Source organism: Halichoeres trimaculatus, unplaced genomic scaffold, assembly GCF_033239565.1.
Source record: "Halichoeres trimaculatus isolate MK-OKI-2021-1 unplaced genomic scaffold, fHalTri1.1 fHalTri1_scaffold_7, whole genome shotgun sequence".
In the NCBI taxonomy this organism is placed as follows: Eukaryota; Metazoa; Chordata; class Actinopteri; order Labriformes; family Labridae; genus Halichoeres; species Halichoeres trimaculatus.
The window spans coordinates 20,173,406-20,192,957 of NW_027437185.1; the positions used below are offsets into that span (position 1 = coordinate 20,173,406).

The 19,552-nt window shown below is 42.9% G+C and overlaps 2 protein-coding genes across 35 annotated transcripts in view; one reads left to right on the forward strand and one right to left on the reverse strand.

Annotated features, from left to right (window-relative positions):
• Positions 1-14,647, reverse strand: part of LOC141793334 (fibroblast growth factor 18-like) — a 296,332-nt gene extending 281,685 nt beyond the window's left edge. For all 5 annotated transcript variants that reach the window (XM_074673954.1, XM_074673951.1, XM_074673950.1 and 2 more), the window contains exon 1: positions 14,085-14,647. The gene's annotated coding sequence lies outside the window, so the exon portion shown is untranslated. The remainder of the gene's footprint in view (positions 1-14,084) is intronic.
• The window catches only part of LOC141793331 (protocadherin alpha-C2-like), a 222,007-nt gene that overhangs the window by 178,371 nt on the left and 24,084 nt on the right, over positions 1-19,552 (forward strand). The window contains exons 1-2 of one of the 30 annotated variants that reach the window (XM_074673914.1): positions 7,281-9,553; positions 12,626-12,836. The exons of 26 other annotated variants lie outside the window; for them this stretch is intronic. In XM_074673914.1, the coding sequence (XP_074530015.1) occupies positions 7,347-9,553; positions 12,626-12,836 (2,418 nt within the window). In that variant the 5' untranslated portion in view covers positions 7,281-7,346. Of the gene's footprint in view, positions 1-932; positions 3,420-4,250; positions 6,744-7,280; positions 9,554-10,366; positions 12,837-19,552 lie in introns of those variants that run through there. 3 more of the 30 variants (XM_074673923.1, XM_074673928.1, XM_074673915.1) reach the window with 3 other exon arrangements.

Sequence of the window (19,552 nt, forward strand, 5' to 3'; positions counted from 1 at the left end):
TCTATTAAATTTTGAACTTAAAGTCATCATGAAATGTCATAGCTGTTTATAAAACGTATGAATGCAGATCAACAAAACACTTCAATATGCACAGCACTATTTGAAACACTTAGGGGAATAGGTAAAAATATATTTTTTGGGTGACTGCAGCAAAGATCTTCGAAGGCAGATCACCAGCCTTTTTTTGCTAAACCATCACATTGTGGATAATGGGAAAAGTTATTTTGCCTTGTCTCAGAAGACCTCTCCGTGGTGCTGAACTTATAATCTGTGCTATTACGCTACAAAACACATTTCTTTGTATATGGGTGAATTACCACATCAGTATTTAAATTGATTTTAATTGGTTTAAGTCTAAACTGCAACAGCTTTTGGTCTTTTTGATCATTCGGATTTGTGACGTTTTCTTTCTGCTGTGATATCACATTGGTCATCAGTTTTTACAGTTGAGTGGTGTGGTGTGTTAATGGTTGTATAAATTGCTCGAAATTATGTTGAGAATATGTGGTTTCCTTACCATATCAGTGACGGATATTTGTTAAGGACGTATGAAATGAATACTTATGTGGGCCTTTTGGTAGTGGAGCAATGATCTCTTAATTACTTTATTTCAGATTAAACTCCACTTTGACTTTGATTTTTTTTTCAATATCTTGCACAGTCACAAAAATATTCAAATGTTTATTCATTCGGGATAGTCACAATTCAAATGTTTGCATAGGAAATCTTAATATCTACACTGGTGTTCTGTTTTTGTTTTTGTTTTTTCTTATCTGACTGTGTGAGATTCTGGTCTGTATTTTCGTACCAATAATTCACCACATGATGTCGCCTGAGACCGTAGTCTTGAGGTTGTTTGGCTGTTCTTAACTCCTCCTCCCTAAATGAGACGAAATATACTCGTCATCGGCCATTTATACATCCGCGGAAGCTGCTGTGGTGAAGAGGACAGGAGCCTTCCAACTTTAACATTTTTGTTCCGGTATATCAGCTCTGGGGATAAATGATCGCTTCTGCTCAGTTCTTCTGTGACATCAAAGATGAAAATTCGACGTCAAAATGGATATTTGTGGACTCCTATCGTCGTGTTTCTTTGTCTTTGTGACTGCTCTGCATCGCAGTTATCCTACTCCATATCCGAGGAGGTGAACAAAGGCACTGTGGTTGGGAATATCGCAAAGGACCTTAACCTGAATGTACAGGAGCTAGAAACCAGGGATCTGCGTATTGTTTCGAGTTACAGTAAGAAATATTTTGACGTGAATCTGCGGACCGGGAACCTCTTTGTTGATGACAGAATAGACAGAGAGGAGCTTTGTCCAAATGTAGTAAAATGTTCGTTAAAAATACAGGCTGTTTTGAACGATCCGATGACTGCACACCGTATAGAGGTGAATGTTTTAGATATTAATGACAATGATCCTGCTTTTATTGAGAGAACGTACTCTTTAAATATTTCCGAGTCGTCTCTCACGGGAGAGCGGTATCTTCTCCCAATAGCAGATGATGCAGACATAGGCAGTAACTCGGTGAAGAGCTACAAGCTGAGCCAAAATGAATATTTTTCGCTTGATGTGCAGAGCGGGGGAGAACACGGTGTGTCCGCTGAGTTAGTGCTGCAGAAAGCTTTAGATCGAGAGAAACAGGCAGTGCTCTTACTCCTCCTGACAGCCGTAGATGGTGGAAAACCTCCTAAATCAGGGTCATTAGGAATACGTGTAAATGTTTTAGATGTCAATGATAATGTACCCACATTTAGCAAATCGCTTTATAAAGCGCGCGTGCGGGAGGATGCTCCACCTGGCACTGTTGTGATAACATTAAATGCAACTGATTTGGATGAGGGAATGAATGGAAAAATTGTGTATTCATTAATCAAAAGAGGAAATACAGAACGAACAAATACTTTTGACATAAATGCAGAAACAGGAGAAATAACCGTAAGGGGAAGTTTAGATTATGAAGAAACGCCTGCTTATGAGGTGAGAGTTCAAGCGACAGATCAAGGCTCCTCTCCTCGTAGTGCTCATGCTAAACTACTGATTGAAGTTATTGACGTGAACGACAATACCCCAGAAATATCAGTGACGTCACTCATGACACCTGTCAGAGAGGACGCAGAGATGGGGACAATCGTTGCCTTGGTAACAGTGAGTGATAAAGACGGAGGAAACAATGGTGTCACTAACTGTAAGGTAGTGGGCTCTGTTCCCTTTAAACTCAAGTCCAACTACAAAAACGACTATTCATTAGTAGTAGATGGAGCACTGGACAGAGAAAACACCTCTGTTTACAACGTCACCATTACAGCCACAGATGAAGGCAGTCCTCCTCTGTCCAGTGTCAGGATCATTAATGTTCATGTTTCTGACGTCAATGATAATGCACCTCGTTTCATGGAGCCTGTGATTAATGTTTACGTTAAAGAAAACAGTGCCACAGGTTCAGTTATTTACACAATGAGTGCTTTTGATCCTGATCTGGACAGCAATGCAAAAGTGACTTACAAGCTTTTAAACAGTTCTCCAAAGTCAGTTCCTACTTTATCGTTCTTAAACATCAACTCAGAGACTGGAGATATAGTCAGCCTGCAGTCTTTTAACTATGAGGAGTTAAAAACCTTTCAGTTCAAAGTTCAGGCCACAGACTCTGGTGTTCCTCCTCTCAGCAGCAACGTGACCGTCAACGTTTTGATCCTGGATGAGAATGACAATAATCCAACTATTCTGGCGCCTTATTCTGAGCACGGCTCCGTAAACAGTGAGAGCATCCCCTACTCTGCTGAAGCGGGATACTTTGTGGCAAAGATCAGGGCTGTAGACGCTGACTCTGGATACAACGCGCTGCTTTCTTATCACCTCTCTGAGCCCAAAGGAAACAACCTCTTCCGGATCGGAACCAGCACCGGAGAAATCAGGACTAAGAGGAGAATGAGTGACAATGACCTGAAAACTCACCCCTTGCTGGTCTTGGTTTCTGATAACGGAGAACCCTCCCTGTCAGCTACTGTGTCTATTGATGTGGTGGTGGTTGAGAGCACAGCTGACATCCAGACTCAGTTCAGACATGTGCCCATGAAGGAGGAGAGCTTCTCTGCTTTGAACCTCTATCTGCTCATCGCCATAGTGGCGGTGTCAGCCATCTTCCTGCTCAGCCTCCTCACTCTAATAGCTGTCAAATGTCACAGGACAGACGGCTCTTTCAGCAGGTACGGAGCCCCAATGATCACCACCCATCCTGACGGGAGCTGGTCTTACTCCAAATCTACTCAGCAGTATGACGTGTGTTTCAGCTCAGACACACTCAAGAGTGACGTAGTGGTTTTCCCCGCCCCGTTTCCACCTGTAGATGCTGAACTCATCAGCATTAATGGAGGAGACACTTTTACACGAACTCAGACTTTACCTAATAAGGAAAAGGTGAGTTGTTGAATCTGTTTTTATGAGTTACACATATTTTTGATACAGGCTGCTCTTATATAAGACACCTCTTTCTCTTGCTTGGTTTGTGAGCTGGAGAAAAACATTTCTTGAAAGAGAAAATCACCTGAAGGCCATCAACTGCTTATAAAATTCAATACAAGGACCTATCTAGCCTTAGTTTTGAACCTATTTTAAAAGAGACCTGATGTAGAAAGAAAATCTGAGAGGAATGCTGCCCTGGTTTTTAAATGGTGCTGTCCTTGGTCCTGAACTCAAGCCAATCTCTTGTTTGTGTTTGGCATCACAGAAGTAGTATACATACTTGAAATAATGACAAGGTACATTCTCAGTTTTCAATTATCCAATCTGCCTCATATGGGTGTTTTAATTTTACATGGTTTTCAATGTAGCAATTGGTTTATTTAATCCCAAACATGATTTAAACTTAGACTGTGTTGATACAATTGATTTTGTTCTTAACCTCGCTACATTGTGACTACTATTTGAGGCTTTGAGGTATTTTTCATGACGTAATTTTCCAATACTTACATTGATATTACTTCTGATAGGGTTAACTATGTTTCGTGTACAGAATAGCTTAGTTGCGTGACTTTGCATGTTGTATTTGCTACTTTAAAACATCAGTTGTGTCTGCGTGACACCTGTTATGATGCAAGACACACAGGATGTTTTCATGTGCCACCTGAATTGTAATTATAACCTTGTTTGAACGCCTGGGGTCGCTGATGACCGCACGTTTCTATGAGGTTGCTGTTTCAGTCTCCTCCTCCGCGCGAGGCGTCACCAGTCTGCGAGTGCTTTGTGAGAGGAGGACGAATGGCGTTCAGACGGAGACATCAGGAGTGTGTAGGATATCTTATGTTGGCTGGTCGAGTGTCGTTTAATGGATGAATTCTTTCTGGTTTCTCGTCGGTTTCTTTGGAAGCAGCAATGGGCAGTGGACGGAATAACGGAATCCTTTGTTGGCTCTTCATTTTGTTTTCTTGTGACTGGTCCGCAGCGCAGATATCCTACTCTGTTCCCGAAGAGGCGGACAAAGGGACTGTGGTCGGGAATCTCGCAAAGAGTATGAATGTAAACGTCAGAGACCTGCAAGCGAGGAATATAAATATCGTGTCCGGATACAGTAAGAGATATTTTGAGGTTAATTTCAAAACGGGGGATCTTTGTGTTAATGAGAGAATAGATCGCGAGGAGCTTTGTCCGAGCACGATCAAATGCACACTCAACTTAGAGGCAATACTGAGTGATCCTATGATTCTTCACCGCATTGAGGTGGTAATCACCGACATAAATGATCACGCACCAAGCTTCGTAGAGAATTCATATTCTCTTAACATTTCTGAAATGTCTCCGACAGGCGAACACTTTCTACTGCCCCTCGCTGTTGATGCAGATACGGGGAGCAATTCAGTAAAGACTTACAGGCTCAGTCCAAACGAATATTTCTCCTTAGATGTGCAGGGCGGCGGGGAAGATAGTGTTTCTGCTGAATTGGTGTTGTTAAAAGCTTTGGATCGTGAAAAACAAGCAGTTATTAAACTTAAATTGACAGCTGCAGATGGAGGAAAGCCTCCTAGAACCGGAAGCCTGAATGTAAATGTAATCGTTTTGGATGCAAATGATAACACGCCATCATTTAGTAAAACACTGTACAAAGCAAAGGTAAACGAAAACGCGCTGCTTGGATCATTAGTAATACAACTCAGTGCTACTGATTTAGATGAAGGCGACAATGGGAGGCTCACTTACTCTTTTGTCAAGCGTGGCAACTTTAACCCCGCAGCTATGTTCCGAATAAATGAGGAAACTGGGGAGATCACGGTCAAGGGAAATTTAGATTACGAAGCACAGCCAGCTTATGACATTCATATACAGGCAACAGACCACGGGGTTTTGCCTCGGAAAGTTAATGGGAAACTGCTTGTGGAGGTGGTTGATGTGAACGACAATGCCCCAGAAATAGTGGTGACGTCACTAATGAATCCTGTTAAAGAAGATGCTGAAATAGGCAGCGTGGTGGCTTTAGTGACAGTGAACGATAAAGATGGAGGAAAAAACGGACAAACACAATGCAAACTTGTCGGTTCTACACCATTTAAGCTAACCTCAAATTATAAGAACTATTACTCGTTAGTTGTAGACGGACCTCTTGATAGAGAAGAATGCGCGTCTTACAATGTGACAATATCTGCCGCTGATGAGGGGACCCCGCCTCTATCCAGCACAGGCGTTATCACTGTTCACATATCTGACGTCAACGATAACCCTCCGCGGTTTCTTGAGCCTGTGATAAACGTTTATGTGAAGGAAAACAGTCCCGTTGGAGATATACTCTATACGATAACTGCGGTTGATCCTGATATAAAAGAGAACTCAAGAGTGACATACTCTATAAGTGGGGATTCAAGCAGCATTCCGATCACTTCGGTTATAAATATCAACTCAGAGACAGGAGAAATAGTCAGCCTGCAGTCTTTTAACTATGAGGAGTTGAAAACCTTTCAGTTCAAAGTTCAGGCCACAGACTCTGGTGTTCCTCCTCTCAGCAGCAACGTGACTGTCAACGTTTTGATCCTGGATGAGAATGACAATAATCCAACTATTCTGGCGCCTTATTCTGAGCATGGCTCCGTTAACAGTGAAAGCATCCCCTACTCTGCTGAAGCGGGATACTTTGTGGCAAAGATCAGGGCTGTAGACGCTGACTCTGGATACAACGCGCTGCTTTCTTATCACCTCTCTGAGCCCAAAGGAAACAACCTCTTTCGGATCGGAACCAGCACCGGAGAAATCAGGACTAAGAGGAGAATGAGTGACAATGACCTGAAAACTCACCCCTTGCTGGTCTTGGTTTCTGATAACGGAGAACCCTCCCTGTCAGCTACTGTGTCTATTGATGTGGTGGTGGTTGAGAGCACAGCTGACATCCAGACTCAGTTCAGACATGTGCCCATGAAGGAGGAGAGCTTTTCTGCTTTGAACCTCTATCTGCTCATCGCCATAGTGGCGGTGTCAGCCATCTTCCTGCTCAGCCTCCTCACTCTAATAGCGGTCAAATGTCACAGGACAGACGGCTCTTTCAGCAGGTACGGAGCCCCAATGATCACCACCCATCCTGACGGGAGCTGGTCTTACTCCAAATCTACTCAGCAGTATGACGTGTGTTTCAGCTCAGACACACTCAAGAGTGACGTAGTGGTTTTCCCCGCCCCGTTTCCACCTGTAGATGCTGAACTCATCAGTATCAATGGAGGAGACACTTTTACACGAACTCAGACTTTACCTAACAAGGAAAAGGTGAGTTAATTGTATTGTCATAAGTCTGCGTAGATTACTTATACTTAATGTTATTTTAGATTTTTTTTTCAGAATTTATTTTATTTTTTTATACCTTCAATACTGTTTGGCATTTCGTTATAAAGCCTACGTATTTCTCTTGTAATGGCGCAAGAATAGTAAATCTCAGTTATTTTGCGGTTTTGTTGACGCTGTCCGTGGTCCTGAACTCGGCTTCATGTCTGAGAACAGACGGTGCTGCGCACACATTAAATTGACATTGTTTTCCTCAAGTTTGCCTTTGTCACCTACCATTGATTACGAATAAGTTATGCAATATTTACGTGTATGAGCTTTTAACTCGTTTTTACAGATTTTTTTTGTCAGTACACTGCCTTAAATGTGGGAGAAAACAGGCTGTGTTCAGTTATTATTTGTGTCCTCATACGGTAGCACCAGTGAAACAGCTGGTGTCGCTGGAGACCACAGCATCCGTGGAGTTCTTTTTCTTTTCCCAGACTCCTCCTCTCCGAGGCATCAGCAGCCCGGTAGTGCTTTAAAGGATACGCACAAATGATTGTCTGGCAAAGAGATCTTCGCATTTTGTGAATCTTAAGCGTGGATATGGTCAAAAATGATCATTTCTTCCTTCCGGGAAAAGCGATGGGACGTGTAGGACTAACCCCCACATTGTGGATATCCGTCCTGGCTTTGCTTTGTTTGTTTGATGGCTCCACGGCGCAGCTTTCATTCTCCGTTTCCGAGGAGGTGGACAAAGGGACGGTTGTGGGAAACCTCGCCAAAGAATTACAAGTTAATGTTCAGGAATTGGAAAAACGGGAATTACGAGTTGTGTCCGGGAATTCGAGGAAATACTTTGATGTGGATTTGAAAACTGGTGCTTTGCGTGTTTATGACAGGATCGATCGTGAGGAGCTTTGTCCGAATACGGTAAAATGTTCTTTGAATATAGAAGCCATTCTCAGTCACCCAATGACTCTGCATCGCATAGAGGTACAAATTATCGATATAAACGACAATGCGCCATCCTTCCGAGAAAAAGAGAAGACTTTTAATATTTCTGAATCTTCTTTCCCCGGAGAGCGGTATCTCCTTCCCATGGCAAACGACGCAGACACGGGCAGCAACTCGGTAAAAAGCTACAAGCTGAGTCCGAATGATTATTTCTCACTGGATGTACAAAGCGGCGGAGAGCACAGCGAGTCAGCCGAGCTAGTACTGCAAAAATCTTTAGACAGAGAGAAACAGTCCGTTATCCACCTTACTTTGACTGCTCTGGACGGAGGAAAACCAGCCCGGTCAGGAACATTAAAAATTATTGTAAATGTTATTGATATTAACGATAATGTCCCTGTGTTTAGTCAGCCTCTTTATAAGGCCCAGGTAAAAGAAAATGCTCCACCTCAGACATCCATACTGACAGTAAGTGCTACAGATTTAGATGAAGGGATAAATGGTGAGGTTATATATTCATTTATTGAGAGAGGAAATTTCAACCCTGAAACCTTGTTCTCAATAAACCCAGACACAGGGGAAATAACTGTAACAGGAAAAGTAGACTATGAGGAGAATGCAGCATATGATATCCGTGTGCAGGCAAGAGACAAAGGCTCACCTTCTCGGAGTGTGCATGGTAAAGTCTTAATACAAGTGACTGACATTAATGATAATAAACCAGAAATCATTATTACCTCTCTCATGAGTCCAGTTAAGGAGGATTCAGAATTAGGTACAGTAGTGGCTTTAGTGACTGTGACCGACAAAGATGGGGGTAAAAATGGTCTCACTAGTGCAAACATTTTGGGGGAGGTGCCTTTTCAGCTCAAGCTCAACTACAAAAATTATTATTCACTGACAGTTGATGGCCCTCTGGACAGAGAGAGGGTTTCTCATTATAACGTTACAATCATAGCCACAGATGAAGGAAGTCCTCCTCTGTCCAGCACAGGTGTGATTCCTGTTCATGTTTCTGATGTCAATGACAACGCACCTGTGTTCTCTGAGCAAGTGATTAATATCTATGTAAAGGAGAATAGTGCAGTGGGAGCTACTATCTTCACAGTAACTGCAGTTGACCCTGATGTTGGAGAAAATGCAAGAGTAACTTATTCATCACTAGATGGCACCTCCAAAAGTATCCCTATCACTTCAGTTATAAACATCAACTCAGAGACTGGAGAAATAGTCAGCCTGCAGTCTTTTAACTATGAGGAGTTGAAAACCTTTCAGTTCAAAGTTCAGGCCACAGACTCTGGTGTTCCTCCTCTCAGCAGCAACGTGACTGTCAACATTTTGATCCTGGATGAGAATGACAATAATCCAACTATTCTGGCGCCTTATTCTGAACACGGCTCCGTTAACAGTGAGAGCATCCCCTACTCTGCTGAAGCGGGATACTTTGTGGCAAAGATCAGGGCTGTAGACGCTGACTCTGGATACAACGCGCTGCTTTCTTATCACCTCTCTGAGCCCAAAGGAAACAACCTCTTCCGGATCGGAACCAGCACCGGAGAAATCAGGACTAAGAGGAGAATGAGTGACAATGACCTGAAAACTCACCCCTTGCTGGTCTTGGTTTCTGATAACGGAGAACCCTCCCTGTCAGCTACTGTGTCTATTGATGTGGTGGTGGTTGAGAGCACAGCTGACATCCAGACTCAGTTCAGACATGTGCCCATGAAGGAGGAGAGCTTTTCTGCTTTGAACCTCTATCTGCTCATCGCCATAGTGGCGGTGTCAGCCATCTTCCTGCTCAGCCTCCTCACTCTAATAGCTGTCAAATGTCACAGGACAGACGGCTCTTTCAGCAGGTACGGAGCCCCAATGATCACCACCCATCCTGACGGGAGCTGGTCTTACTCCAAATCTACTCAGCAGTATGATGTGTGTTTCAGCTCAGACACACTCAAGAGTGACGTAGTGGTTTTCCCCGCCCCGTTTCCACCTGTAGATGCTGAACTCATCAGTATCAATGGAGGAGACACTTTTACACGAACTCAGACTTTACCTAATAAGGAAAAGGTAAGGAGGCGATATGACACAGTGATATTAATCTGCTTCTATTATTGCTTTCAGAATTTTTCTTTATCTATTCTAAAGACAGGTGACCTCAAGGGTCATATTTGTAGCTGTGTTCCTTGACAATACTGCGCTGATTTTTTCATGTTTTCTGCTGTCCTTTTAAAACTGGTAGTTTTTCACCTACTGATCTTCTGATTGTGAGATTTGGTATGGAATTATCTTGATCTACTGTGCTCTGTTGGGAGGGTTGTTTTGTGTTTGGTTGTGGACTGCAGAAATTTTGGATTTCCAACTGTTTTTTATCTTCTTTTTTTTAATCTTCTCTTGTCAACATTTGAATGAAGGTTTAACACTCTTCTTAGACTACTCGTTGACATTCATAGTTTTTTTTACTAACCTATCAATAGAAAAGCAATTTATTAGTAGGCTTTTGATTTGTAATTTTGTCGAATATTTAACTCTTGACATTGACAGTACCACAAGATGTCGCTATTAGCTCACAGAACTGAGACATTTATTTTCTATGTGGCGCTCCTCCCATTTCGTCTTTAGGAGAGGTTTGTAATTCTTTGTTCGTCGCAGCAGCATGATCCATCCTCGCTGTTCCGAGGGGCTCTGATCGGGGTGTATCATTATGTTGCTGCTGGACTGAATACTTTTTGTAAATTTGTTCATATATTGGAGGCTATGGACAGGATGCAACGAGGGACTACTTTACGGCATCGGATTTATTTGTTGTTTGTTGTATCCCACATATGGAGTTATGCAGCAGCACAGATTGTGTATTCTGTTACGGAGGAGTCGAGCCCGGGTACCTCTGTGGGGAATTTGGCCAAGGACTTGCATCTAGATGTACAAGAACTCGAGACTCGAGGTTTCCAGATTTCAGGGCCAAACACGAGGTATTTCGAAGTGGATGTTCGGACTGGGATTCTTCTGGTGAAAGACAGAATAGACCGAGAGGAGCTCTGCTCTCGTAACGCTAAGTGTTCGCTGGAGGTGGAAGCCATTGTGAACTCGCCGCTCAATTTGTATCGTTTCGAGGTTAAAATTGTGGATATTAATGACAACGCACCTACATTTCGGATACCGGGGATTGTGCTGAACGTGTCCGAGTCTGCTTTTCTCGGAGAAAGATTCACACTGGCGAAGGCGTTTGATGCAGATGTGGGCGGCTATTCGGTAAAGGGCTACAAGCTGAGTCAAAATGAATACTTCGCTCTGGATGTGCAGAATGGTGGAGAGCCGACTGTATCTGCTGAAATGGTGCTACAAAAAGCTTTGGATCGGGAAAAACAAGCTATTATAAAACTAACACTGACAGCTTTTGATGGAGGAAAACCCCCTAAATCCGGCACGTTACATATTACAATTAATGTGCAAGACGTAAATGATAATATTCCAGTTTTCGACAAGCCGCTGTATAAAGCCAGAGTGTCCGAGAACACACCGCAAGGTGCCACTGTGATATTGGTGCATGCTAAGGATTTAGATGAGGGCCTTAATGGAGAAATATTTTATTCTATTATTAATCATGACAGTGATAATGATGTGGAAAAATTTGGCATTAATTCCTTGACGGGGGAGATCGTTGTTCAAGGGGAATTAGATCATGAAAAAAGCAACGCAGTGGAAATTCGGGTCCAGGCCAAAGACAAGGGGCAAATTCCGAGAGCGTCACACTGTAAAGTACTCGTTGAAATTACGGATGTTAATGACAACCCACCAGAGATATCAGTGACATCTTTAGTCAAAATTGTGAGGGAGGACGCGCCCATAGACACTATGGTGGGACTCATAACCGTGAGAGACAAAGATGCAGAAAACAATGGCGTTGTTCATGTTCGGATAGTTGATTCTGTGCCGTTCAAAATAAAAAACACCTATAAGAACCATTACTCTCTGGTTGTCGATGGATCTCTTGACAGAGAAAAAGCCTCGCAATATAATGTAACAATCACAGCGACCGATGAAGGCGTCCCACCCCTTTCCAGTACAACAATAATAACAGTCCACGTCTCTGATGTAAATGACAACGCACCTCGATTTAAAGAGCCTGTGATAAACATTTATGTCAAAGAGAACAGCCCAGTCGGTACTGTTTTATATACTCTAACAACGGAAGACCCGGATGTAGATGCAAATGCAAAAGTAACGTTTTCAGTGATGAGTAACAGTCATAAAAACAAAGAGGTAGGATCAGTCATAAACCTGAACTCGGAGACTGGAGATATAGTCAGCCTGCAGTCTTTTAACTATGAGGAGTTAAAAACCTTTCAGTTCAAAGTTCAGGCCACAGACTCTGGTGTTCCTCCTCTCAGCAGCAACGTGACTGTCAACGTGTTGATCCTGGATGAGAATGACAATAATCCAACTATTCTGGCGCCTTATTCTGAGCATGGCTCCGTTAACAGTGAGAGCATCCCCTACTCTGCTGAAGCGGGATACTTTGTGGCAAAGATCAGGGCTGTAGACGCTGACTCTGGATACAACGCGCTGCTTTCTTATCACCTCTCTGAGCCCAAAGGGAACAACCTCTTTCGGATTGGAACCAGCACCGGAGAAATCAGGTCTAAGAGGAGAATGAGTGACAATGACCTGAAAACTCACCCCTTGCTGGTCTTGGTTTCTGATAATGGAGAACCCTCCCTGTCAGCTACTGTGTCTATTGATGTGGTGGTGGTTGAGAGCACAGCTGACATCCAGACTCAGTTCAGACATGTGCCCATGAAGGAGGAGAGCTTCTCTGCTTTGAACCTCTATCTGCTCATCGCCATAGTGGCGGTGTCAGCCATCTTCCTGCTCAGCCTCCTCACTCTAATAGCTGTCAAATGTCACAGGACAGACAGCTCTTTCAGCAGGTACGGAGCCCCAATGATCACCACCCATCCTGACGGGAGCTGGTCTTACTCCAAATCTACTCAGCAGTATGACGTGTGTTTCAGCTCAGACACACTCAAGAGTGACGTAGTGGTTTTCCCCGCCCCGTTTCCACCTGTAGATGCTGAACTCATCAGTATCAATGGAGGAGACACTTTTACACGAACTCAGACTTTACCTAATAAGGAAAAGGTAAGGAGGCGATATGACACAGTGATATTAATCTGCCTCTGTTACTTGCTTTCAGAAACTTTTTTATCTATTCTGAAGACAGATGCTGCTTGTCAACCGTTTAAAGACTAAAAATCTTGTCACATTTTAGTTTCATGGCTACAGAGTCTGTTTCAGTGACAAGTCCCTTTTCCTTTCTTTGTTTCTTACATCAGTGCTGTCCATGGTTCTGAAATCACAACTGGCCTTTTTCAAGCTTGCATTGCCCGCACAAGGCAGCGTTGGGTGGTAGCTATACTGTCAAACTTATGTGGAACGTTTATAAGTATTGTTCTTATGGTAATGCTTTTTCTGCGTTGAAACATTTAAGCAAATAACTCGTGAAAATATCAGGTAGGCTAATTAGACTAATGATAACACAATTTGCGAGCAGTGTCACAAAAAGCAAAACAATGTCAAACCCTCAATCAACTAACTCTGCATAACACGTTAGAGAGATGATGGCGTGCAAGCACGTCTGCATATTACAAGTGCATATTTGTCATCTGATATGCCACTGTCGATGGTGAAGTAGAATAATAAAACAAAAAAATGACCCATGTTTATGTTATTTTATCATGTTATAATTTAAAAGCTTGAGACATAAGCTTGGAGTAGGCTACAACACATTGAAAGATATCAGTTAAGTGTTTTCAGCAAAACAAAAAATAAACTGTTCCGTTATTTAGGCTATCTACCTACCATTCTACCTACTGAGCTAGGGCTCAGAGTAACAAACGTCACCCGTGATCAAGTTTTCAACGGTTAGCTCCAAAGCAATCGAGGGGATAGAGCACTGATCTCACGCCGTTAAAACCAGAACCAGTGACGGCTGTTGCATTGTCACAATAATGGGAATGTGTTACTGTTAAAATGCCTTATTTTGTGAATGAGAACTACGAGGTTCCGTGAATGCGTCAAGGGCGATGATCGGTTCAGCTGCCAACGTCTCTGTGTTATGTGTTTTCTGAAGATACTTAAAGGGCGCGCTTGTCCGAGAGTAAAATGGAGAGCGAAGTGTTATTTTTTGGCGTGGTTATGGCCAATACTAACCGGTAAGAGCTGTTCATTAAGGCCTCGATAATTACTGTGTAGGAGAGGTGTGGTGGTTGAGGCGTTGGAGGGATTTTACCCTTTGTCAAAGTCAAATGTTGGCAGTTATGATAACGTTTTACCCTCCCCTATATCTCCCATGACGATACAAAAGCCAGGTATTCATAATCGACTCACCATCTGAAGACTGAAGGTTGTTCTCACAAAGATGTCACAGCTCCTCGGAACAGCAGGTGTAGTTCCCCGGTCTTGATGGACATGAGCGGGAGAAGGTCCAGTAACGTCTCGAGCGGTCGTCCGTTGGTTTGTTTCCAATACTCAACCGAGCTAGCTTAAATGCGGTTGCGTTGAAGCTCCCATTCGACAGAGGAGTTCAACTTAAATTTGCATTTCTATCAAAAGGTTAAGCGATAAGTAGCCATGAAAATTGTCCGAAAATGATCAGACATGCACTTCTGACCAGTATCAAACAGATCCCTGATGTGGAAAAGACATTTTCCATAAATGTTTGGATGCTAAGCGAGACCACTAAGATAACACTAGTTGTTGGTTTTCATGTTAAAAACTAGCCTAACCGGATGAAAACTTACGCTAGTGGCAACAAAGTGGGTGAAACAAGTCAGCTCGTTTGATGCAACAGAAACGCAGTTAGGTCACAGGTAGATCAAAAGAGTCCCAATGTAAACAAGTCATTTAAAAATCCACTCTGGCGCGCTTTGTTCGGTACCAACTTCCTGTCAGGATCGGGGCTGTACGCTCAGTGCTGCCGCCAGAGTTTGGAGGCTGAACCGAAGCTACTCTGAGATGTTAGCTAACCAAAGCAGTTGGCCACGAAAGAAGGAAAACAGTGGATTTAACGTGAGATGAGATTGTTTTCCAGCTTATCAACGCAATTGCTCCCTGAGTAAGTCTTGTTTTTCTTTCAAGCACCTTACATCGACCTCCTTGTCATATGAATCTCATTAAATAGTCTATTCTTCTCTTGAACCCTTGATTTTTTTAATTTAGGCTCGTTAGCTTGGCTGGAAAACAGAGTAAACAGGGTTTTCATCACGGTTTATGGCGTCTTTTGGTGAAATATGGTCGTCCGGAAGTTCGGAAGTATTAAGTTGGTTGATGAAAGCAGGCTTGGTGAACGCACTTGCATTTTCCCTACTGACAGCACATGCATTTCGTGATGGCTGGTTGTTTCACTTCAACATTTATTCAGGCTTAAGCTTTCAGTGCGTTGTCCTGCTGCTTGTTTGGTGCACAGAATTGCTCTTGTTGAGCCTTTAACCAGAGAGATGCTTCCTTGCAGTGATTTCCCAGTTTTATTGTTGCATAGTGAGAATAAAAATGTAACAGCAACCTTAATTTTGTCCTTCATCACTTTTTTTTAAACTGGTTTATCTTACAAACCCTAGGATCTGTTTTATAATCAGGCTGAAGTTTGTTTTAGTTATATCGGAATATGTGAAGTTGCTCGTTTGATGCATTCCGTTATATTCTTCACAGCTGACATTTTAATAGGTGAAGGTTGAAACAAATTATAATTTACCTCTAAGTTTTGTTCGTTTGTTTGAATTAAGATGTCACATTCTGCCAGTGAGCAAACATGCTGACCATAATTCTGAACACTGTAGAAAGGCAGCTAGCTTGAAATGCATTATTCTTATTTGTCTTGGATCAGGGGTAAATGTGTTATTATTGCCATTCTGATGTCAAATCATCCTCTGTTTATGTGGCCCATAAGCATCAGAAAGGTGAAATTTGCCTCAGATTAGAACTGTCGCCATAGTATATTCTCTAATCTGTTATATTCTACATTTTCAGTCTTTGATGTTGGCACTGTTCATATTTGTTCTACTTTGCAACTGAATTTGTCTCTTGAGATATTCTTACCAGCCTCTCCTGAGTCACACACGATTCTTCCTTATGTTTGCTGCAGGAGCTTTTAATTCTCTGTTGTTTGTTTGTATTTGTAATATCTCTACACCCTTTTTACACAATGAACCCTTGTTTGAAGCTTTACACTTATTGAGACAGAAAGCTGGGTTGAGGAAATGTAATACTTAGATTTTTCACACTCTAGTTTTTTATTTATTTTTTTATTATTATTATTTTATAGGATTTTTAAGCAAGGCCCTTTAATGCCTTTGTGAAGCTGACATACACACGATTTTCATTTCAAGGCTCCTTTTACCTCTCCCTTATCCTCCAACATGCTGCTTGTTGTATTTCCCCTCCCCCTCTCCTTTACTTGCACTTGCTGAGAAGGGGAGCAGCTGAGAGAACTAACAGGGAATTAAGGTCCATCTCTGCAGACATGTGTCCTATCAGCATTGGAGTGATTTAAATAGAATCTAATATATTTTAATTTACAACATGTGTTAACAGAATAGAGGTTACCCTGATTTGTTCATTCCAAGTAGGACGCAGATGCTTCGTGTATTGATTTAATTTGTCAGGGATTGAATGTTGTTGATTTTTTATTATGTACATTAGTGTTGCACTTGATATTATTATCATGGCTCCTAGCTGGTGGACTGTTACTCTTTAGACTCATACTCTCGAGGAAGCTCAGTGTTTCTACATGGTGTTGTATCTGTGATGCTTTGAGTCACTCAGACAATGTGACCTCATTTCAGGGAGTGGTACAGCAAAAACAAGCATGCCCTGATATGGCATAATTCCGTTCGTGCGGTCGGTGTAGTGGCTTTAAACGACTGAACCAGGGCTTTCTGTGCTCTCAAACAGACTTTACACATTACAGGCGATGCGTGTCGCGTATGTGTAGCATGTAAGTGGGTCATGGTGTGGTTTAAAGATGGCAGCGCGCTACTGCGCCATTTGAGTAAACCTGTATCCAGCTTCTCGCTCTTTCCCCCGGCTGTCTCTGCTGTATGGGATGCATAGTGTCTCCATACAGTGTTTCCTGAAACAATGCCTGGAGCTGCCTCTGCGTAAAAGTGGTTCTGTATGTGTTCTGTGTGCTGCAGCTCTTCGTGGCTGTGAGAAAGAGGGGGAGGGGCAGGTAATTTTCCGCTACTCTCTGCTGCAGCAGCAAAGGCAGCGACAGCAGGGAGCTTCTGTACCGATCGAGGTATCAGCCGTGCTCGGCTCAGCTCTCCCTCATACCGTGCTCTGCTCTGCGGCTGGGCGGTGCCGATATACACCTACTGTCAATCACAGCCGAACCGGTTGGGCGGGGTAAGGGGTCAGGGTGGATGAGGAGGACAGGCTGGTTTATCCGCGTAAGCATCAGTTCATCGTGTGTGTGCGTGTTTGTCATGCTGCAGAAACCAGAGCAGGAATTTAATTCATTTACACACTGCAGCAATTAAATTTTGTGAGTCTCTTTCAAACCATGGTATTGATGATACCATAAAAATTCCTATCAGTAGACCTACAAACATATTTGTTTATTCTTTTGCAGTGTGCATAACATGAAGATGTGAGAACTGTGCATATAATAAAAGCTTGTAACTCAGTGCAGCAGAATGCATTAAATTATTGATCATACAGGTCAATACCTCAGTTTAGTGGGACAGTTAAGTGGTTCATGGTTGGTAGTTTGCAGTGCCACAGTGAAAGCATTCAGCAAGGTTTTTTTTTTTCTGGTGGATTACACTGACTGGTTTTCCAGAGTGACCTAAAACATGACACAGATATTTCCCTCTGTCACAGTATAAGCTGACAGAACAGCAGATAAATGAATGACTTTAATTCCATATTCATCCCTGTGTCTTTCTGTGTAGCAAGCATCCTCTGTAGCACTTCCTGTTTTTCTCCCTTCACAAGGGTGTGTCTTTTGTGTGTGAGGATGGGTGCTGCTGAAGGTGGTTGCCATGGAGACTGTTCTGAGCCGTAATGAAATGATGAAGTAGTCTGCTTCCAGGGTGCTGCCAGTATGTACCCACCCCCCACCCACGCATCCATCCATCCCATCCCCAGCATGCATTGCAGGAAGGAAACAGGGTGGACACAATGGGAAGCAGGAGAGATGTAAAGACAAAGAGAAAAAGATGCTAAGCAGAGATGTGCAGCATCTTGAGCAGAAACGCCAAGTCAGATGCAGAGCAGAGCAACTGAGCAGGCAAGGAGGGAAAGTGTCTGAGATTAAGGATTCAGTTCTAAAAAAGGCAGCGGGTTTTAGTGGAAGTCACAAACACGGCAGCTCAGACTCAAGCCTTGAGCATGTGATAGTGAGAAAAGTGGAGCTTCTAAGGATGAGATGGACAAAAAAACACATTAAATACATGCCCTGCAGCTGAGTGAGAACATCACAGGCTTACAATTGGTCACAGATAAAAGGAAGAACTTATCACCAACACCCCTCCCTTTCTACCCCACTTCCACCAACCAAGTCCTCCATCCATGCTCCCTCTTAGTGGCATCGGGATGTATTTGCAGTCATTAGATTAGCTTTGTCATGCTCAGAACCGCCGGTTGCATCCTCTCCCATCCGGCAGGGATACAAAGCCAGGGCATCCTAAGAGGGAAGTATCCAAAGCCTGCCTGCTTTTCCTGATAGCTTTGTTCAGTGCCACAACAAGAATCTGTTTGATTTATGCACAGGCTGAACCAGGACAGCCAAGGAGCTGTTTAACCCTCGCAAGGACCCCAAGGGAGGGATTTATGCTTCTTTTAGTTCTCTCATGCCCTTTATTTTTGAAAGTAATCAGTACACAAGGGATCAGCACAAACAAACATACCCAGAATACTGCCTCCACCCGCTTTACTGTGTCCACCTGAGTAAAAGGATTGTGGTTATCATGGGACTTTTGTTTGGGGGATTTAAAAAATGGGAAAGTTTGTGTGCATAGAGAGAAGCAGGATGAGGAGAAGGTATGAGGATGGTGGGTTTTTATAATGTTATAACATACTTGGGGGTTTATTTTGATATATTTCCATTTCATTTAAAAAATGATATGTTTGTGAAAGGAAGACGGAGAGCTCTGCTGGCTTAAACAATGTTAGGTTTTGTTTGATAAATGCATAGATGACTGCCTCGTGAATCTGTAGTTTCCACCCGCAGTTTGTTGAATACTGCGATATCTGGTAAAATGCCCCACCTAATCTTTTCTATTGCGGTCACTTTATTGGAAACATGTCAGAAAATGACAGCCACTGCAGTCTGATGTCTGTGCCCTCTTTTACTTTTCTCTCTCTTGTCCTACCTACATTTCTCTCTCTCTCTGTCTCTTTCTCTCTCTCTCTCACACACACACACACAGTGATTGCAGGGATTATGCTTTAGTGCTCTGGCTTAATGTGGAAGTCTTTGTGGATGGGCAGTGGGGTGAGGATCACGTGTCCAACCCTTGTACTACCGATTTATTCCAACAGAGGGACCAATTACACTGTCGGTCCCACCTCTGAAGCTTCTTGCTCTGCCTGCGTCTCCCACCCATACAGTAGGACTCAATTTGTAGTTCTAGAGGCACCCACTTTAAACCTTTCTGTTATTTCTCACTGAAGCAAACCTAGTAGAGAGCCATTAAGAGACTGGGGTTGAAGAGATAATTTTGTTGTCATACATATTTTATCATCTGCTTTCAGAAACCAAAGAACAACATGAACAGATCTGGATGGGGCCTTTGATTGAGTCTGTAATGACCTGAAGATCACCAGGCAAAAAAAGATCCTCTTATTGTATTTTG